We start from the raw sequence: 21340 nt of genomic DNA, 5'->3' as shown, positions 1-21340 counted from the left end.
TATTTTTCCCTTGAAATCACTCTCTGGGGAAGCAGAAAATGCAGTGTTGTGCTGGTTTTGGCAGCAATGGAGTTACTTTTCTTAACAGTAGCTGGTGTAGGGCTGTGGTTTGGATTTGTGCTGGATGCAGATAACTCAGAGGTGTTTTTTTTACTGCTGAGCAGGGTTTACCCTGAGCTGAGCCTTCTCTACCCCTCAGCCCACCCCAGCAGCGAGAGGCTGGGGGTGTACAAGGAGCTGGGAGGGGACACAGCCAGGACAGCTGATCCCAAGTGACCCCAGGGATGTCCCAGACCATGGGGCCTCATCCTCAGCACAGAAATCTGGAACAGAAGGAGGGAGGGGGACATATTCGGAATGATGGTGTTTGTCTTCCCAAGGCACCGTTAGGTGCGATGGAGCCCTGCGTGCCGCGAGGAGTTGGGAATGCGCTCCCTGCCTTGGCTCGCTCCTGGGCCCGTCCTTTGCTTTCCCCTCTGAACTGTTTTGATCCCGCAGCGCCGCCGCCCCTCCGTGACGCCACTGCTGACGTCACACTCCGCCCTCCGCCGCCGTTGGTGCCGCCCCAGGCCCCGCCCCCCGCCGTGGTGGTAGAGGCTGGGCCGGGGGCTCAGCCACATCCGGCTCCGCCCCCCTCTCCCCGCGCCGTTGGTACATCCCGGGACCGTCGGGCTGCCGGCGCAGGAGTCGGTGCAGCCCAGGCTCCCCCCCCCCGCGCCCGCCGTAGTGGTAGAGGCCGCGATCGCTCCTGTCCGTCAGCGCCGCCGCCGCCTCAGTCGGAGCTCGAACCTCAGCCGCGCCCGGCGCTCCCTCCGGCAGTGTATGCCTGAGCTATAACCCTCAGCCCGCCATGTCCACTCCGGCCCGTAGGCGCCTCATGCGGGACTTCAAGAGGTACCGAGGCCGCGGGCCGAGGGGAAAGGGGTGGGCGGGCGGGAGGAGGACGAAGGGCCGAGCGCTACCGGGGGAGGAGGGGGCAGCACAACATGGCGGCGGGGCAAGGCGCGCTCCGCTGATTGCGTAGCGCGGGCGGCGCTGCCTGCCGCGGGTTACGCCGTTTGCGCAGCGGCCGCTCCTAGACCGGGTTACGCCGTTTGCGTGGCGCGGCCGCTCCTGGGCCGGGTTACGCCGTTTGCGCAGGCGGCCGCTCCTGGGCCGGGTTACGGCGTTTGCGCAGCGCGGGGGCGCAGCCGCGCTCACCGTCCCTGTGCCCCGCAGGCTGCAGGAGGATCCCCCGGCCGGGGTGAGCGGGGCCCCCTCTGAGAACAACATCATGGTGTGGAACGCCGTCATCTTCGGGTGAGTCGGCGGGGAAGGGGGCGGCGGGCCGGGGGGCCGCTCAGCCGCCGGGGGATCGGAGCCGGGCTGCCAGCGGGGTAACGCTGTGCTTTGCTTTCCCTTCTCCAGGCCCGAGGGGACCCCTTTCGAGGACGGTAAGTGCGGCGTGCGGGGCTGGTGTTTGGCTTTTCGGGGTAAACTGCTGCGGTTTGACACGGCCTTGGTGTCACTGCCGTAGACTCTGCAACAGGTGTGAGCTTGGAGAGGGGGGAGTGGGTGCATGTTCACCTGACCACACACGTGTGCCTGATTCTTGTAAATATTAGTTTTCTAATCCTACTCTCAGAAAGTGTTATAGATTTAGATAGCTGTGTTGACTTACAAAAACATACAAATTAGCTTGTACAGTCTTGGATGTAGTAGCTGTATCTATTATAAGTCATTATAAAGGCCTCTACAAACTTTTCTGTTGAACTTTGGATCGTGTTTTTAGGGACATTCATGTTTGGGTAACCATCAATAACTTGGCATAGAACTGTTGTCTTTTGTTTGAGTTCTGTGTTTTTCTGGTGCTGGAAGTGTTTTGTGAGCAAGTTCCAACATGAGTCAGGTGAAGTAGGAAATGGGCTGAATGATTGAGGAAGTTCAGAAGAGTGGCTTTTTCTTGTCATTGATTTTTGCTCTGCTACAATTGGTATCATTCAGGGCTTGAGACTGAAAAGACTTTTTAAGTTTAAAAGCTGACCAAATAGGTCCTGGTGACATACCTGTAGTTTCCCTCTGGCCTTACCGACTTTGATAGGTTTACTGATGCTGTATGAGTACTTCAGCATCTTGTGAAAACCTGTTAGACATGAAATACTGTCTAACTGAAATCAGTGATGCATTTTTTAAGGTACTTTTCAGTGTAGGCTATAATTAATCTTAGATCTCCATGACTCATGACAAAAGCATAGGAAAAATTCCTTAACTCTTATGTTGTTCTTGGCTAACTCCCTTGTCTTTGTTTATCCGTGGAGGTAGCACCTGTGGATGTGCCTCTGACTTGCAGACTGTATTTCTCTGTGAACATTTTGAAGACCTCAAATATTTCAGGCCTAAGAAAGCTATGAAGACTCACTTCTTTTTAATGTATTTCATTAGTTAAGAAATTTGCTGGAGTAGCTGCTTCAGCAGTCTGATGTTTAGAGCTTGGACTTAAAACATCACATAATAGAGCAGCTAGACTAAATGTATTTTGCTGTCTCATCTGGTAACCCTTAAAGAAGGGCTCACTGAAACTTCTGTGGGGGTTGCTAGAGCTGCTTTAGGCTCTTGGAGCACTGCTGCTAATAGAGTGATTCACTGTTTGGAGCAGAAAGCTGTCTCCTTGCAGTGTGCTGAAATGCAGGTTCTTCCCATGCTCAGGCTCTTCCAGCTCAGCATGTGGTTAACAGATGCTCTAAGGGGTTTTTTTCCATATATTTCCATTTAGTTGCAGAAGGTTGAGGGCTGCTCTTGAGAGCCCTGACATATTGATTTCCTCTGTGCTTCCTGAGGCAGCATTGTGTCTCTGTCTTGGGTACTGAGGACATGTTGCACTCACAGCAGTTTGAGGTTCAGACAGATGCTTGAGGCTGCTGCTGCTGTCCTGCTGCTTTGGCTGATGTCATCTGTAGCCTCAAGGTGTGATGGATTGCTCTTTTCTTAGCAAAGTCTGTGTTTTCACACTGTGTGCTCAGGAAAACAGATGTGTCTTGTGTAGCAGGATATCTGCTTATCTCCTCCCCCTGGATGGATCTTACTTTCCCAGATAACAAAGCACTAAGTGGAGCCTGGAGATAGGGCTTGTTGGTGCCTCAGCTGTGCTTTCCCACTCAGTGGGTGAAGTAGCACAGTTCAGATCATGGTAGTGCAGTCCAGATGCAGTTCAGCTTCATGTAGGTAATAAGGAAATTTTAATTTAACAGCATGTTAGTTTGGACTGGCTTTGCAACTGCACGGGCCCTTGTGACTCAAAGATACACTGAAACTCTATAAATCTTTCTCATGAAGCCTTTGCAGGTCAGTGTTGTTTTTCATTTTTAGGCTCTTTCACTCTGTGGTGATACTGTAAAACTTCAGATAGCTTAGTTCTTGTAAAAGAAGCCTGTGAAATTAGGGGGGTTTGTTATTCTAGAGCTATAATGATGCCAACATCGTGAGAGTTACTGTTCTTTATCGTCATTCTGGTGAGGCCCTTCTCTGCTCGCAGCTTCTGAGCTGCTGTAGTTTGTCTGGGCTGCAAACCTGAAGTTGAAGCACATTTGTTTACTTGCTGTGCAGCATTCTGCAGCTGATATCCCTCCTTCTCCACCCCCAGACTTGGAGGGTGTTTTCACAACTCAGTGTGCAGGCTGGCTCAGCTTAGGAGCAACCACTAATTTAGACCAGCAGCATAACTTCCATCTTCTGGGTAAGAGGATTCGATTGCAGGTGTCTGCAGTGGGACCCTGGGGATATTTATCCTCCCTCCACCACGTTTCTAAGAATCTTTGTGTGTGGCATCTGAAGTGGTAATGCTGGCACAGCCATGGAGAGCCAGGCTGTCCCAGTCCTGTTTCTCTGAAGCTGGATGATGATGCTGTGGTTAGGGTAAGGATTCCTGGCTCAGGCAGATTTAAGTAGCTCAGCCATTGTATCCTGCCTTGCTGTGATTGTGCAGGAGGCTTGAGCAGAGAACACAAGGCATTTGTCTTCTGTGTGGTTTATGCCTTGCTCGTGGAATATGGATCCTGTATCAGGAGTGAAAGAGCCTGTCCCTGGTTTTTGGGCAGTGGAATGGAGGGGTTGCTCTCGGGGGCTGCAGTGAGGGGGCCCTGCAGGGACACGGGCTCTGCTCTCTGGAGCAGCTGGGGCTGGTGCACAGGCTGGGCAGAAACCTCTCTTGGCTGTGTCAGGGTCTCAAATCCTGAGGTAGGAGTGATCAACAAGGTAAGTACAGAGCAGAAAAGAGAATGTTTGCCTAAGATTAGTGGTGATCCCAAAATCAATAATGACAGTAAATATGATAATTCATGGTTTTAAAATGTCTGTCTAGGGTAAGTTGTGAGAAATATCAGTTGAAAGCATTAAAATTAGTGACAGAAGGGACTGGACCCTGAAGGCCTCATCCCCAGCAGTGTGCTGTGATACCTTTGTGGGCTTTCAGTGTGGGTGACCCTTGGACTTTGGTGCATCAAATCTCTGGATTTTCCCTTTAATAAAGCTCAGTAGTGAGGGTTTGCATACTGTGGAGCATTTCCAAAGAGCCATTGCCACTCTGGGCCCTGACTTGGAAATCCCAGTAGGTAGATAGATGCTCCAGCTGGGTCTTGCAGCAGAGGAGCCCCTTGCTCAGATCTGTGTTAAATCAGCGCTGTCCTATCTCTGGTAGGACAATAGCTTCCCTTTCTTTCAGTGGTTTTAAATAGATTCTAAGACTAAACTGCTCCTGTTACTGTCGAACCTATGTGGTGGTTTGTGCTTGGTTTTCAGCCTACTGCTTGCTTAGTCACTCCTCCTTCAGGAGGAGGCTCCTGAGAACCAAACTGGGGCAGGGAGAGCTGAGAATATCTAGAGTCAAATCTCTAAGCATTTGGTTCTAAAGGGCTGATGTTTGCAGCTGGTAGAAGTTGTTTCTAACTCCCCAGTCCTGGGTTTCAGGCTGACCTCACACCTGGCTCTGTGCCACTGGACTAAGCTGAAGTAAACTTGAAAACCCCACTGCAGACTTCCACTAATTTGAGCAATCCTAACTCTACTGTTCTGGCTCGTTTGTTTCACAGTGAGATAGCATAGTGTTGGCTCTCTGCTGTTACATTGTTAGGCTGCTAATAAAAAAACCAAACATGCATAAACTTATTTTTAGGGTGTTGAGACTTCCCACTGCTGTAGAGAAAGTGCTAAAGCATCTGTGCTGTGTCTTCATTTGCTAACTGGAACGTCAAAGCAATGACCTTCATTTCTTGCAACTCAGTGTTACAGTTTATCTCCTTATAAAGAAAGGAGTCCCTGGGAAATCTTGCAGGTCCTTGCTGATCTGGGAAAAAAAAAAAAAAAGGAAAACCAAAAATCTGTTCTCTGGCTTACCAGTCATTGGCACACGTTTGCTAGCCAAAGGAATAACTTCATTATATTGGGGCTGGAAAACTCCCTCACAATAGGAAGCAAGGACACTGAGCATGGGGGGGATGTGGGGAACCTGACTCATCCATCACTGATACATAAGGGTGCCCTTTCAAAAAAGGCAACATGCCCCACCAGCAGCTTGTTCCAGCTTTAGTGTCAGGTGCAGCCCTTCTGCAGGAGAGCTGTGTGTTTGTATGGATGTGCTTCAGCTCTTCTCCCTGGGCACACCCAGGAACATCCCAGGCTGCCTCTGGGGCCGGCTGCTCCTGCTGGGAGCGTGGCTGGAGGAGCTCCCATGGTCTGCAGTGGAGTAGGTAGAGTTCCCTGGTTACCGAGCTCAATCAGGAGTAGGCCTTAATCCCCTGAACCCATATGTGCAGCTTAGTTGACAGACTTCTTATTCTCAGATTGTCATAGCCTGAGGAGAAGGGCTAAAATAACTTTCGTTGGTGCAGGCTGTTAAAATGGTTGGATTGAGACTCAGCTACAGTTTTCTGTTTCTGCTCAGTCTTTAACTAAGGATGACCAGTTAGCATGAAGGAAATGGTCAGGTTTATATTTGAAAGTGTCAGATTTGGAGGCTGCATTCAATACTACTTTTCTGCAAGACCTGATTACCTTACATTTGTTGAGAAATAGGCCTTTTTTTAATTTAGAGGAAATAAATTACAAGGTCCTTGCTCTGACAGCATATTCCATAGATAGGACTCACGGAATGACGTTATGTACACAGATGGTTCTACACCCACTGCTGTTGTTTGTACAGTGTACTGGGATTAGGCTCTCTGGAATAAACCCCCAAGGGCAGATTTATTTCCCTACATAAACCTTTTGACTGCCTTAATAAAAGTAAGTCCCAGGAAATACTCTTGTACCAGTACTGTCTGGGACTTGAGTGTTAATCATTAACTCCACGAGAGTAAAGGAATTGCTGTGGGATTGCACAATGTGTGTTCCATGCCCATCATGCCTGTGTGAGCACTGTAGTGTCAGTGTGTATTGTGGGGGAAATGCTACTTACTCATCCCTTGTGTAAATTCATGCTGAATAAAGGTTGCTTATCTCTCTTTCAACTCCAGGAACTTTCAAACTTACAATAGAATTCACAGAAGAATACCCAAATAAGCCACCTACTGTCAGATTTGTCTCTAAAATGTTTCATCCAAATGGTAAGTACTTAGACAGTGCTTGGGTTTAGTTTTGCTGTTCTGTTGGAGGTTTGATGGGGGGGAAGAGAGGGCTGGGATGTTTTTTGTTATAGCTTGCTGTATAAAAGGTCTATTTATTATAAAAGTTTCCACTAATAAGGCAGCACAATTCCAGTAGTTGTGTAGTTTTGGTGAGGATGGATGTGAGCAGTGCTCAGGCTTGAAAAGAAAGGGGCAATAAAAGGAGCCTCTTACCTTTCAGGTGTTACAGCACAGTACTGATGAGACACTCAACTGCCTGTTAAGCCTTACAGAAGAATGTTTTGTACTTTAATAGCAGTGCTTTGGACTTCTGTCTGTATGTATTGTAGACATAGCATAGTGACTCCGGTGAATGCAGCTGTCATCTGTCACTTCCCCTAAATGCCTGTAAGAATGATACACCATGAAATGTAGTGTTAGGGTCCAGCTAGAGCCAGTGACAGTAAGATTGTTTAATTAATCCCCTTCCTTGGTAGCTAAAGGCTGGAGAGGTATTCCTTGCCTTTGTGCAGAAATACCAGAAACCTTCCACCATGGCAAGTGTGGGTACAGTGCAGGGAGGGAAGGTTCTCATGTAGCTGTTGTGAGTAAGGTGACTGGACTCTGTTGCAGAGACTTCATGGAGAAACCTTGAGTGTGAGCAACTGTTTGTGGGTGTTCTTTGTTTGGTTCACTTCTGGGTAGCTAAATTTTTTTTTGCCTTAAAATCTGTTCATGGTTTTCCACAGCGGCAGTTGCAATGACACAGAGAAGTTTGTGAGAGAATAACCAGGGGTTGAGTTTAAATACTTCAGGTTTCTGTTGGTGAGGAGCTTCAGTGCTTCCTACCTAGAGGCCTGTTTGCAGTATGGACTGTTGCAGTGTGTCTGTACACAGGTTTTCAGGAGTGGGCAGTACTAGGGAGAAAAGCCAGTGGCTGTACAAGTTGTGTTTCAAGCTGTTTTTTTGACCCTTTCCAGTCTATGCAGACGGTAGTATATGTCTGGATATCCTTCAGAATCGCTGGAGCCCCACTTATGATGTCTCCTCCATCTTAACATCCATACAGGTAAAAGAACTCTGCATGAAGAGACAGAATTACATTAGGATGCTTTGACAAAAACAGCTCAGGAAACTTTTTTTCCCCCTCTCCTAAGAGCCAGTATAGCAGCTACAATATTGGCAAAGTGTGAGTCCCTCCCAGGTGTAAACTGGCCAGGCAGTGACACAGGTGGTCACTGCAGGGGTCCCCCAGCAATGCTTGGCTGTCACAGCAAGTCACCTGCACTGTGCAGGGGTGACACTGGTGGCCAAAGCCTCTAAAGCCTTCCAGCTGCAGGGATGCACCTGGACTAACAGCTCTGCTCTGACTAGCATGGCCAGTTCAGAGGCTGTGTTGGAAACTGTACTCAGCAGTGCCTAAGGATGTTTTTCTCTTTGCACAGTCCCTATTGGATGAGCCAAATCCGAACAGTCCAGCAAACAGCCAGGCAGCTCAGCTATACCAAGAGAATAAGCGGGAATATGAAAAACGGGTTTCTGCAATAGTAGAACAGAGCTGGCGTGACTGTTGACCCAGGATGATGCAAATGAACACTCTGTTGATGAGGAAAATAAACAAAGTGTCCGAGTCATCTTTTTCCTCCTAGCATTTACTTTGCAAGCAAAATAGCTGTTGTGCTGTTGCCACCCTCCCTTGCTGAAGCTTCTTCTCCTTGGACATCAGAACGCACCCACTTTGAAGTCAAACGTTCTGTACTTGGGTTACTTGCAAAAGAGTTACTGATGCTGAATTCATTTTCTGTGGTCCCTCTCCAGTCTTAGGGCAGTATTGTGCATTTCTGTAGTGTACACTAAGCTTTTAATTGTAATTGTGTTATACACAGTGATGCTTATGTGTAGCTTGATAAAAGGGATGTTTATATACATACACATTTTTTAACTGATATTAACTAAAGTGCTGATGTGTCCGGGCTGGTCACTCACCTCTACTATTGGTTTATACCCCACTGCGTTTCTAAGTACTGGGTGAAGAAATCATCTTTTGTTTCCCTTTTGTATTGGTTTATCAACTCCTTTACTCATGTTAAAAAAATCAACTCTTCGATTGATTCCAATTCAAAGATTCAGTAAGACCCTGGAATGCTTGTTACTTCTGCACTTCACATGCAAGATTTATGTACAGATCTACATAAATCACTACGGCTGTGGTACTTGGATCTTTGCTGAGGGTGAGAAACAAGCCCTTTATTTTTTTTTATTACTATTTTAAAGGACATGCCTACAGAAACTGTCAGTAGGTTTCTATAGTCCTGTCACCGAGGCATTACTGGACAAAACCAGGCAGAGCTGTGGTACTCGGCAAAAGGCCTTCCACATTAAGGAAGAGGTAAAACCTGACCTGTTCCAGCGATGGAATTACTCTCCTTCGGTGTCTTTCTCCTGGCCCTTATCTTTAGCTGAGAAAGATAAGTTGTTTGGGATCTAACTTTGTCTTGTGGGAAGTTTGAATTAAGTCCAGGGTAGGCACTCGAGTCTCTGCAGTTTCTGCTCTTCGTAGATGACAGCGTGGTTTGTGTGAGCTACTGCTGCATGCTTGAGTTCGTTCCCTTGAGTTTTATGGAAGTATTTTTTCAATTCTGAAAAAAACATTTGTAAGTCCAGTCACTTTTTTTGTAAGGCAAGTTTGTACCTTTGGATACAGAACCTTAAGCAGCAGTGTGGGATGGAACCTGCAATTGTGTTGTCCACTGTTCCAGTGTCTTTTGTGTGCACATTGGTCTGTTAGTTGAAAAGTATAACTTTGCACAAGTAACCCATGTAAGAAACTGTACATTTTTCAAAAGTTGTAAATAAAGTGTAACCTTAGTGCTTATTGTATAAATAGGCAAGAAGTGTATAACTGTGCTTATTTAACTGGGCTGCCAGCAGTTGGGTGTGGGGGGAAGCTCCAGCACTGATACTTCCTCCTGTGGGCAGAGGCGTGCCTGGGGTAGTGCAGGGGCAGGGCAGTGATGGAGACAGGGCTGGCTCAGTTATTACAGGAATTGCATTTCCTTTCCTCCTGTCTTAGCAGGTGGAGAACAGCATTTATGATGAGTGGCAGATAACAAAAGCTGGTTTCTGTACAAGTAGCTGGGCTCTTTCAAAAAACTTAATGCAGATTTTTACCTGCAGTGACAGTTTGTACCCTGAAACAGCCTTGTGCCTTACCTGGAGCAGCTGTAATGCCACAACCCCTCTGAAGGAGCCAAGTCCCTCTAAGGCCATTGAGGCCCTTGTAGCAGTCCCACCATTCTTGTGTTTGTTTCACTAGTTAAAAAAAAAACCCAAAACAACAGAGTGGACTCTTACTGCAGCCAGAAATGAGCAGCACAGAGCTGCCAAAGAAAATCAACCCCACCTTCAGCCTTGCTCAGGCAAGGCCTTTATCCACAGCCTCCACCATGGCCCGTGGTGCCTCTCCTGAAGGCTGAGGCTCTGCAGCCCCCAGGCACAGCGACGCGGCCAAGCCCCCAGCAGGTGCTGCACAGGCCCCGTGTGTGGCACAGGGGTCACAGCCACAACCAGGACAGGAAAGGAACATCCTGCACAGCCTGTCTGGGCCTGCTGCCCCTGCTGAGCGACCGTGACTACAGCAAGGCCCCACCTCTCCCAAAAGAGGCATTTTTCATCATGAATACCAGTGGAACTCTTGCTGCCTTCCTTGGCAGCATCAAGCTCTAAGCACCTGGTGCAGACCCAAGCTAGGGAGGAAGAGCTTCACTTCTTTCCCTAGAAAGTACCAGGCTTCTTCCACTCCTACAGCACCATCTGCTACAGTCCAGTGTTCTTGAGAGCAGAATTCAGACACAGGGAGAAGAAATGCACAAAAACCAACCCCAAACAAAAGGGAAAAAAACTAATTTCAGAATTTACTGCCATATTATTTTTTCACAGCAGCAGCAAGTTGTTACCCAGCAGACCAAGCAGGCAGAAGCTGTGCTGCAGCCAGAGACGAGAGGACTCTTGCTCTCTGCTTCCTGAGTCTCACCTGCCAGGGCAGTCTCTCCTCTTCCTCATCACCCTGCAGGGATGAAAATCCCATCTGCAGACCCCACTGCTGACAGAATAACCAGCATCTCTAGGCATGCATCAGTCCTGGCTCTTCCAAGGTCAGCTGCTATCCTTTAAGCTTCCTAAGCACGCAGGGAGTGTTCTCCAAGGCTCACAGAGCACCTGTAACCCTGCCAGCAGAGCAGTGCAGATGGCGGTCAGAGGCTGCTTCCCCAGAAAGGAGGGGAGTGCTCTGCCCTCACAGTGACATAAGCTCTCCAGCCCTGGAGAGCTTCCACACTCACACGTGGGCAGAGTAAGGCCAGAAGTTTCCTGGGGAATCCCCCTCACCAGACACAAGCAGCAGTACAGGGATGGAGCAGAGAAATAACCAGGCACAGATTCAGTTTTGTTCAGGATTAAAGAGCTGATATTCCAAGTAAAAAAATAAGTTATGTAACAGTCCCCACAAGCTACATGAGCATCTTTGAGCGTGGGCTCTGCATTTACCTCCAGTTTTTATATTTCACACTTCACCATGGTATCTGCACATGTCAACCGTTCTCCAAGGTAGGAACGCTGGAATTCTCTCAGTCCCATTCGCTGGCAGTGAAGGCGCTGTCAGTGACTCTCAGAATGGGAGACTCAAGGTAGAAATCTATGAATAAAACTACCACTAAACTGGTTAAGGTTTAGATACTGTACATAAACACAGCAGAGACAAGACCTTGATATATGTATTTCTCAAGAATAATCAGTTTTCACACTTTTTTAATACAAAGTGTGACAAAACCTTTTTTTTCCAGAAATAAAACTTTATTTTTGTTGTAATTAATACCAATTTTACATACAAGTTTATGCCCCCAGACTGCATTTCCTTTGCTTTTTAAATTTCTTTTAAAAAGGTTTTTTTTTCTCCTTTCTTGCTCAAGAAGAGCAAGGGACCTATAATTTTAAATTATGTCAGATTCCTTCTCGTTGGACATGTGTGTTTGCTATTACAAAACTAGTAAAATGTGAAGGAACAAGTAATATTAAAGACACATACAGGAACAGCACTACTGCTTTTGGGTTGTGCTAATGCGCTTGAACAGAATTTGGTCGGTTCTAAACAACTAACAACATTTTAGAAATTATATTGCCAAAGTAAAAGACTTTAATGTCATTATTACCCACGAGAAAAATGCAGCATCTCTTTCTTTAGTCGAGTGTCCAGGAAACTCAGTCTCTGGTCTAAGGGGACACCTCACCTCAGTTTGCTTGGGGCATGATAAGCTCGTAATGCCCAACCTGGCCTTCCTGCTTCAGCTGGTCTAACAGATCTTCCTTGCGCCGCTTCCTGCTCACCACCAAGTATCTGTTGTGTCCCTGCCCATGGGATTTACTTTTAAGACCGTATTTTTGGGCAATTTGATGTATCTGCTTCCGCTCATCCATGGTCAGTTCTCTAGAGAAAGTCAAATCAATGTGACTGTCTGAACGTGCATAGTTTCGAATGATCTCTTCAATATCTCTCTTAGCGATTCTATTCACCCTTTCCACATCAAGCCCAAGTCCTTCCCTTTTGAACTGCTCCTTTACTGAAATAGGCTCCCTAATCCCTTCACCATCCTTCCCTAGGCCACCACCTGTCCAGCCCATCTTTCTTAAAATTTGGTTCCCAATGTTGTCTTCTTTGATCTTCTGTTTGAAAGCCTCTTCTGCTGATCGACCTCGAATCTCATTTCTGGAGATGACGTCTTCAACAGTGCCTTTCTTCAGGTTATTAACAACAGTTGGCTGAGTCTTTTTGAGGATTTTCACGGCTTCCTCTGCTGCCTCATGCTTGACAGATTTCTTCACTCCAACTGCTTCTGCAATGAATTCATCTTCAAGCATCACCTTGCACTTCCATCGCATGCCTGTCATCCTCTCAAAGACGTACTCCACCGTCATCTTGTTGAACTGGGCGGTGTCGTTCAGGGTGCACACCGGGTTAGTGGAGTTCTCGTAGATCACCAGGTCCTTCAGGTCCTTCTTCCTCCCGGAGCCCCGTGATGAGCAGCCCACTTTCTGCACCTGGGTCACTTTGAGGGATGCTATATTTGACTGCATCTTCTGCAGGATTTTCAGTGCCTCCTCAGCTGCCGCGTGCTTGCTGGTCTTTTTTGTGCCAAATCCCTCGGCCAGGCAGTGATCTTGGAGATACACCTGACAACGCCACGAGCGGTTGGGCATTAATTCATACTTATATTCAACAGACATTTTGTTATATGAGGCAGAATTGTTAAGTATTCCTATTGCATCGCTGGCATTCTCTGTGAGGACAAAACTAGTCCAATCTTTGTTGGCATTTGCGGAACCCTTCATGGATTCAGTACCGGGCTGCATTGGGACACAGTCCCTGTTGGCAACTACGAACTCCTCGTGAGGTTTGAGAGCGGGAGGGAAATCTGGGCGACACACACCTGCCTCACACACCACCAGGTCCTCGTGATAGGTGTGCTTGAACTTCCGCTGAACAACTCGAACTTCCACGGATTTCTTCAGCAGCTTCACTGCCTGCTCCGCGGCTCGGTCCCGGGATCCGTTCTTGCTGCCCGCGTAGCCGGTGGCCAAGTACACGTTCTGACACCGCACCTCGCAAGCGAAGCCGTCTGTCAGGAGCTTCTTGCTCTTGGGCAGGTCAGCAGGGGCAATCTCTTTCAGAGGAACATAAATATATTCAGGGTTTGTCTTGCATGCCTGAATTGAACGCGTCAAAAGATACGTGAAGTTAATTTTATCCGTCCCAGTGTTTGCATCCGGATTAGTAAGGTTTTTCCAGACAGCTGCTGACAGTTTCTCCATAAAGCTCTGCTTCAGCATTATTGCTGATGGAGGGAAAGTCTCTGATGCAGATGGGGCAGTTGAGGGGGAAACAGAAACCTGCACGGTGTTGCTTGTGGTAGAGTCCACACTATTCACAGCCTTCTTGGCTGCTGCTGCTGGGCCTGTAAAGCCAAGCCCAGCTGAGCTGGAGAGCTGGGGATTCGCCTCTCGTGCATTCACAAAAGAATTTATACAGTTTTCAGCTGGCTGTGCCATGCTGTTTGTATTTGCCTCCTGGTTCACCTCCTGCCTTTGGTTATCCAGAGAATTGTCCTTCTTGCCATCCTTCTCAGCGCTGGTGACAAAATGTATGGGCTCAAAGCGTGGTCGCACTCGGAACTTGGGGACCACCTTTTTGGGTGGCTCAGGAGTCTCTTCTGGCTCTGGACCTATGACATGGAAGAATATTACACAGTTACCAATATGTCAGGGAGACAGTGTTTTCAGAAAGTGATCTTCTAGAGGAGCCTGCAGGCTCTGAACACAGGATTTGCATTCCTTAGTCAAAACCCAAAAGGTTTCCTTCCAAAAGACATTCACAATTCATCAAAGATAACCAGTCATTCTTGTGCAGGTCACTACAGTGGGATTTCCACTTTCACAGCTACCACACAAAAATCTCTACATATTTGGTCACATGACACTGCCTTCCAGCATTGCCCACTGACCCATCTGGTCATTTCTGAAGTTAATCCCTTCAAATCTACTAAAATAAGTAAAACTATGGTCAACAAGACAGAACACCACAGCAGGACTAGTACCTCAGCTCTGACTCTACTGCAGGGTTGCAGGATGATGTCAGAGAAACTACTTTATCATCCTGTCTCCTCATCTGAGGTGGAACACAGTGGTACCAAACCCTCCTTTCCAAAACACACAGGGCTGTTACTGCCTTAATAGAAGGACATTTTCTCTCAGTGTAATTGCTTTGGGCTAAAGGGCAGCAAACATGAAGAAATCTGCCTGAGCCTCAAGGGACAGCTGCAGCAACTGAGGGCCCCAGTACTAACTGACCTCTTGTTTCTCCACCAGAAGAAATGCAAATGAGATGGACTATCCTGGCGTGCATGCAAAGAATCAAATAGCTGACAAGCAAATATGTTACATCTAAGAGATGGTTACACAAGGCTTCTCCTGTGGAAGATTCAGCACCCACATGCTGACGTGGTCCATGTGTGTAATTTCATCGGAGGAGCAAAAGGCCAGCTCAGTGCTGGGAAGTGCTGCCTAATCCAGTGCCAATGTGTTGGCCTTGCTGTAGGTCAGGCTGTCTAGACATCAACCACCACAGCACAGGTATCACCACCCAGCTCACTGCAAGTGAAAACAACACCTGCACACAGCACAAACAGCCCTTCCTTCCTTCCTGCTGATATCAGGTGAAAAAGCTCTTATACATTAAATCCTTTGCCCATAAGTTTTGATGAATTATGGCAAGGTTTGCATTTCTTCCCCTGTCTGTTTTTGATGGCTGCACTGCAGCAGCACCTAAAGGCTCTTGCCAGCAGAACAGCTCATTGTGCAACAAGCCCTGGAGAACGCTCAGGGTGCTGCCTGTGACAGACAAAACACAGAAGAACAGCATCTCCTCAGCTTTGCAGCTGGCCCATGGAAGCACAGAAAGACTGCTGGCTGGCAAAGTAAGGGAAGCAACTTTGGCAGAGCTAGAAATTCTACCCAAGCCCAGAGGAGTCCTGTACTGCCTGGCCATTTGTGCCTCCCACAGGCACTGCTGACTGACACAGGGGCCTGCACAGTTCCCGCCCCTCTCCAGAGGGAGAGCAGCAGCTCTGAAGGTGCCATGGAGCAGCCAGCAGACGGAGCCATGGAACTGCCAGCACTCCCTGCCTGCTGCATGTCCTCCACTGGAAAAGCTACAGCTGGAACACTGATCCCTAAGACCATGGACTGGGCTGACATATACAGCACTCCTCCAGGCACAGCAGGGGGAAAAAAAACTCCAAAATTACACATCGCGTCTACTCTCCATTCCCTCAAAGCTCCAAGCAGGTTGTAACTCAAAATCAATGAGCTGAACGTCATTATGTACATGTACAACCCTTCCTAGGGTCAGAACATCACACTTCACCACAGCAGACAAAGCCAGACAGGTATTTGATTCCAGACACCAGTCCTAGAGGAAACCAATTACCTGACAATTTAAATGAAAAATGGTATTTTCCTAGGCAAAGACAAAACTGTGTGTGAATCATGCACATGGCAGAGGAGGGGGAACTGCTCTGCAGTCCAGCAGAGCCCACCACGGGCACTTCCCCCCATTTTGCTGTGCCAGCTGTCCCAGAGGCAGCCCCATGGCACACTGGCATCCCCCTGCTCCCAGGGCTGCCCCCCAGACAGGGATAGGGACAGGGAGGGGTCACTGACACTGCAGATGTACTCACTGTCTGATGGAGAGCGGTATCTCTTCAGCTTCTTGCTGGGCACCAGCTCGTAGCACCTCGTTTCCCCGATGTCGATGCCTTCAGCCATCTTGAGAACCTTCTCCATGACCTGCACACCGTACCTGTGAGGGGCCAACAGCAGGACACGTCAGAGCCAGCCCCAGGGGCAGCACACAGGCACACACAAGCTTTTATTGTGTAAAACAAGAACTAAAGCCCCCTGAGACACAGCAGCTGGTGCAAGGGAGATGCTCCTCTGCTCCTCCACTGTCCCCCTGCCACAGCTGCTCTGGCACAGGCACACAGCCACACACACCCTGACCTGGCTCTGCACGAACCCACTTCTCATTAAACCCTGCAGCCACCACACTGACAGTGTGCTAAACTGAAATTTAAATACATTATCTGACAAAATACAGAATTTGGCAGAGCTGCCAGGAGCACTAATGAACACTGGGGTGTGAAGGAGGAGCAGCAGCTTCAGTGAATCAAGCACAGGAGCTCAGAGTGGCAGTGGAGTCCTGTGTGGGGCAGCAGCCAGAGCCTGCACGTCACCAACAACACCACAACTGCCATGTCAGGTGACACAGGCACTGCTCAGCCTTCATCGACCGCTCTTTGAAAAGCCAAACTAAATTCTGGCTGGATGCTGTAATTGAAATGTTTTAGGTTCCTGAACCACAAGAGAGGTGAGGTGGCTGTGACAAGCTCTGAGCAAACCCTGACCCAGCTGCAGGACCCACAGTCCCACACAAGCAGGACATGCAGGGCACAGCCCTGTCCCGTCCCTCTAGGCCTTCCATCCCCCACCAGCTCAGTTTTCCATTGCTCTGGGGATCTGTCACAACATTTTGAGCCATTTGCATGCTGAGGCTGAACAGGAAAGAAACCCAAACCTTTCTATCCAAGGAGAGCCTACAAACACAGCCTGACACCACCCTCTGACAGCTTCACACCATGGTTCAGAGAGGAGGAAGAGCAATGCTGCACCTGTTCCATGGTATGCTCACCTTCCAAAGTCAGAAAGCACCTGTGGGCACTGCCCACAGACAGGAGCCCACAATGTCCCAACAGCCAGGGCTGCAGTGATTTGCACCAGCTTCTAAATACTGCTCCTCCAAGGACCCTGGAAATCTACTCAAGCTCCTGATTTAAAGGACCAGGCAGAAATTAGATCCATATTAACTCCTGGGAGAACTCTTGAGCACGGACTACTGCAGTCCCTGCTTCACCAGCACAGTGCAGCCTTCAGTGGATGCAGTGGAACCAGGAATGGGAATGGGAAGAAAATTCCAGGAGGGATCAAAGGGAGATGAGATAGTGGTGATACTCTGCTGGGGGTTAGGATTTTTCCTTTTGTTTCTTTCTCTCATGGAATATTGTCCCATCTGTTACTAAGAGAAAATAATGACCAGTATTCAAGAGAGACTAAAGAAATGGCCAAGGTGAGGGAAGTGTGCAGCTTGCTACTCTCTTACCTGGGGTTTTTTCTCTTTGGAAGGGCAAAGATACCATGAGATTCTGGCCAGGGGTGAGGGGCTGGGCTCAGCTCCTCTCCCTCTCTACCTGTTGGCATGGAAGGAGGACTGCCCAGCCCTGGTGTTTTCTGCACTGCCTTGGGCTTTTTTGCTACACTTTAACCCTGCACTCCACGTCCACCCAACCCCGAAGCTCCTGCTAAGGCTGCACAGTTTCTGTTACATTTTATTTTATTTTGTTTTGTTTTCTTTGCCCCCCGGGGAACCATCGCTCCCCTGCCGGCCGGGAGCCAGCAGCGCCCCTGCCGGCCGTGCCCGGAACTGCACCGAGAGCGGGTGGGGCTGGCTCGGGCTCGGCTGTTGGCAGCGTCACACACGGACACGGGGCGTGCACATGGGGACGGACACACGGATGCGGGGCGTGCACATGGGGACGGACACACACACACGTGGGGTGTGCACATGGGGACGGACACACGGACACGGTGCGTGCACATGGGGACGGACACACGGACACGGTGCGTGCACATGGGGACGGACACGGGGCGTGCACATGGGGACGGACACACGGACACGGTGCGTGCACATGGGGACGGACACACACACGTGGGGTGTGCACAGGGGATGGACACACGGACACGGTGCGTGCACATGGGGATGGACACACACACACACGTGGGGTGTGCACATGGGGATGGACACACACACGCGGGGTGTGCATACACATTCGGGATGTACAGATACATTATGGGATGTACAGATACATTCTGGGGTGTGCACACGCATTCTAGTAAAGAACTGCTGCTCCTTTCCCCATACCTTTGCCTGAAAGCCCCTTAATTTCAAAGTGTTAATAATTCAGGGGGACAGGAGTCATATTTTCCATTCCAAGGGAGGTTCCTGCCTTCCTGCAAACCAGGACACGCCCCCATCCTCTCACAGCCAAAGGGGAGAGCAGTGGGAATCTGTTTCTCTCCCTGACTTACAGGGACAAGATGACATTACCTGTGATGGGCAATGTCCATTTCCAGCAGGGTGCCAGAGCAGTGTCAGATTTGACACCTGTCATTCTTCACAAAGGATAGAGACCTTTGGGGCTCATATTTCAGCTGGGGGCGGGGAGATCAGCCAGTCTCAACATGTGTTTGTCTCATCTGGCCAGAGGAACCCAGCGCCTCCAACACCCAACGGGAGTCTCCCTGCTGTGACTTTCACAGGTTACCCCTTACCCTGATCCCTGTAACTCTGGAGCATAATGCTTTCCTGCACCACTGCCCCCATTCTCAGCCACCTTTAACACATCTGGGAACAGGAGCACCTTCTCTCATCCACACCTAAACTAATGAAGCCTTTTACTTAACCCCTTCCTCACAGACCACGTGTTCTGAGCCTTCTGGATGCTCTCCCCATCATCTCCCAGCAGAACACTCAGTCAGATTTCATAGCAAAGACTCTGATCTGTTCTTCCCAGAGCCACAGAACAGACTGGGTTGGAAGGGTCCCACAGAGATTATCGAGTTCAAGTCATGGTTGAATGGCCCATACAGGGACTGAACCCACATCACTGTCATTATCAACACCCTACTCTAACCAGCTGAGCTGCTCTGACAAACAGCTGGCAAGAAACCAGCATTAGGAAAACAAAACAAAACAAAACCCCAAATCAAACACCAGCCAAAAAACCTAAGGGAAAACAACAAAAATCCCTCAAACTTTGAAGCTATTTACTCGATAAATCAACAACATCTCTTCCCAAACACCAAAGGCAGTTCCAGGGAATGCTGCAGGTCCCTTCCTTCCCCAGGCAACTGTAAGCTAGAATTGTTTTAACAGCACAGAACATTCCCTGCAGTGCTCCCAGCCAGGCACACCAGCTCTGGGGAAACATCTTCACTGATAATGGCTCCAGACTGCATCCTGCCCAAATCTCATCTCCCCTGAGAGCTGCAGGTGAAGGAGTCCATCACAGAAAGTATGTGCACTGACAGGCTTAAACTGCAGCAGTTTTTGGGATTTGAAACCTTCCCACAGAGGTTTTCACTTGTATTAGCAGCACCCTGTAGGTGATTATTGCACCATTCCCAAAAGCCCTGGCACAGAGAAGGTCCCCATTAAGACAGCACACAAACACATTAGGATGGACCACTGTATATGACTGTATATGAAGAATACATATATATTCTCATTTTTAACATACTGCTCAAGCTTTGAAATTTGAAACTGTTTAAAATCTATGTTAAATTTTGGTGCTTGCAGGGCAGAACAGTTTAGTACTTGACCTGGGGGGGGGGGGGGGGGGGAGGAAACAGGCAGATGTGTATTTAAAGATATTGATTTTGCTATGTAGAGATGACACAAAATATTCCCCCACAAGGCTGCGGGATGGAGCATTATTAAAAGTCCATCTCTGTGCCACAGTTTGCAGAAGTTGGTCGTTAAGCAATTGCTTCCGCCCAGTTAAAAACAAAACAATCTCATCATTAAAGGCGTCTGTGAACGTGGGTGACGTTTCCGCAGATCTCCACAACCTGGCTACGGTCGATACGGCGGATGAAAGGATTCCCCTTCTCCACGAAAAGCTGAGCCTTCAGGGGACTGCACGGGCTGCTTTGTGCTCCCAGGGAAGCTCTCTGCTCATTTAAATGACACAGCACAGCACCGCAAGCTTAACGAGTCCTGGGGGCGGGACATCAAGAACTACTTGCAAAACACCCATAAACTTTTCCAGCGGCTTGCTCCCTTCCACATACAAACACCGGCATACTCGAGCCAACAAAACCTGCCAGGGACAGAAGTTCTCTTGCCTCAGCCCCTTCCATCCCAGCTGTTCTGCGGCTCCTTTCTAAAGCGCATCTGGGGCCGAGAGTTGGCCACCACGGGAGCCTGAGCCCGTTCTCCCGGCGGGGGCTCCCGTCCCGCCTGACTTCACCGTGCTCCTGCCCGCAGCACGGCCCGTCCCGCCGAGCGCCCCGAGCCCCGGTGTCCTGCGGGCACCCCGGCTGAGAGCGAGCGCCGAGAGCCCGCCCGCGGCTCACCTGCAGCCCATGAAGACGTGGTTGGTCCAGAGCACGGAGAGCGCCAGCAGCTGGTCGATGGCGCCGCCGGGGTACGCGGGGAGGTGGCGGAGGATGAAGCGGCGGCGCAGCGCCCATTGCCGGTCGGTCTCGTTGTACTGCCGCCACTGCTCCAGCGCCGGCTCGGCCTCCGCCTCCGGCTGCGGCTCTGCCGGGGGCGGCATGGCGGGCAAAGGCCGCGGGGCCCAACCCCGCCAGGGGCGCGCACCCGCCGGGCCCGGGCGCGAACCGCGGGACCAGGCCCCACGTGTGGACCAGGCCGCGGCTCGCTGCGGGCCGCCGGGAAGCGCCGGCCTGGCCCAGCCTCAGCTCCGCCGTCACCTGCCCCGGCCCAGCCCCGTTGCCTGGCGGCCCCGCCCCGCAGGTGCCGTCCCGGTTCCGCTCCCGGTTCCGCTCCCGGTTCCGCTCCCGTCACTCGCGCGGGGCCGAACGGCGCGGCCCGGCCGGCGCCGCGTCACGTGGCCGCGCGTCACGATCGCGCGAGACGCCGCGAGAAAGAGCCGCCATGGCGGGGCCAGCGCGGCAGCCTCAGCGCCCCCTGGCGGCCGCTGCTGGGAGCGGGGCCGCGGCCGGAGCGGCCCCGGGGGAGCCCCGGGCTTCACGGTGTCCTCATGGTGTTCTCACTGTGTACGCCGGGTTCCCCCGGTCCCGCCCTCCCCGGGGATCTGCCCCAGGCCTTGCCGAACAGCCGCGGCTGCCCCAGGGGCGGCGCTGCGCTGCCCGGGGCCGGGGTCCGCCATCCCCACCGGGCTCCGGCCTCCCCGTGACCGCCCGGAGCTGTGCGGAGCGCCGGGCTCAAGGGCAGCGCACACAGACACACACACACATACACACACATACACAGAGACACACACACACACACAGAGACACACACACACACACACACACACACACACACACACACAGAGACACACACACACACACAC

General features: G+C 50.1%; 2 protein-coding genes across 2 annotated transcripts; one reads left to right on the top strand and one right to left on the bottom strand.

The window, feature by feature from the left end:
- Positions 1 to 604: 604 nt before the first annotated feature.
- Positions 605 to 9459, top strand: UBE2A (ubiquitin conjugating enzyme E2 A). The gene is made up of 6 exons (XM_054641727.2): positions 605 to 894; positions 1219 to 1299; positions 1408 to 1433; positions 6486 to 6575; positions 7556 to 7644; positions 8021 to 9459. Exons 1-6 carry the CDS (start codon positions 851 to 853, stop codon positions 8147 to 8149), a joined length of 459 nt encoding a protein of 152 aa, XP_054497702.1. The 5' UTR covers positions 605 to 850; the 3' UTR covers positions 8150 to 9459.
- Positions 9460 to 11329: 1870 nt separating this feature from the next.
- Positions 11330 to 20893, bottom strand: NKRF (NFKB repressing factor). The gene is made up of 3 exons (XM_054641722.2): positions 20376 to 20893; positions 15863 to 15984; positions 11330 to 13849 (listed from the first exon to the last, which is right to left on the bottom strand). The coding sequence occupies exons 1-3, from the start codon at positions 20576 to 20578 to the stop codon at positions 11862 to 11864; spliced, it is 2313 nt and encodes a 770-aa protein (XP_054497697.2). The 5' UTR covers positions 20579 to 20893; the 3' UTR covers positions 11330 to 11861.
- Between the last annotated feature and the right edge of the window lie 447 nt (positions 20894 to 21340).

The sequence above is a fragment of the Agelaius phoeniceus genome, chromosome 14 (genome assembly GCF_051311805.1).
Source record: "Agelaius phoeniceus isolate bAgePho1 chromosome 14, bAgePho1.hap1, whole genome shotgun sequence".
Classification (NCBI taxonomy): Eukaryota; Metazoa; Chordata; class Aves; order Passeriformes; family Icteridae; genus Agelaius; species Agelaius phoeniceus.
Note: the sequence above shows the minus strand (reverse complement) of the source record. Positions and strands in the feature narration are given on the sequence as shown.

Excerpts from the sequence above, each read along its gene's own strand:
- UBE2A (XM_054641727.2), top strand. The coding sequence starts at position 851 with ATGTCCACTCCGGCCCGTAGGCGCCTCATGCGGGACTTCAAGAG. Across the intron at positions 6,576-7,555 it reads TAAAATGTTTCATCCAAATG|TCTATGCAGACGGTAGTATA; the intron begins GTAAGTACTTAG and ends GACCCTTTCCAG. Across the intron at positions 7,645-8,020 it reads CCATCTTAACATCCATACAG|TCCCTATTGGATGAGCCAAA; the intron begins GTAAAAGAACTC and ends CTCTTTGCACAG.
- NKRF (XM_054641722.2), bottom strand. The coding sequence starts at position 20,578 with ATGCCGCCCCCGGCAGAGCCGCAGCCGGAGGCGGAGGCCGAGCCGGCG. Across the intron at positions 15,985-20,375 it reads CACGTCTTCATGGGCTGCAG|GTACGGTGTGCAGGTCATGG; the intron begins GTGAGCCGCGGG and ends GGCCCCTCACAG. Across the intron at positions 13,850-15,862 it reads ATACCGCTCTCCATCAGACA|GTCCAGAGCCAGAAGAGACT; the intron begins GTGAGTACATCT and ends TCCATGTCATAG.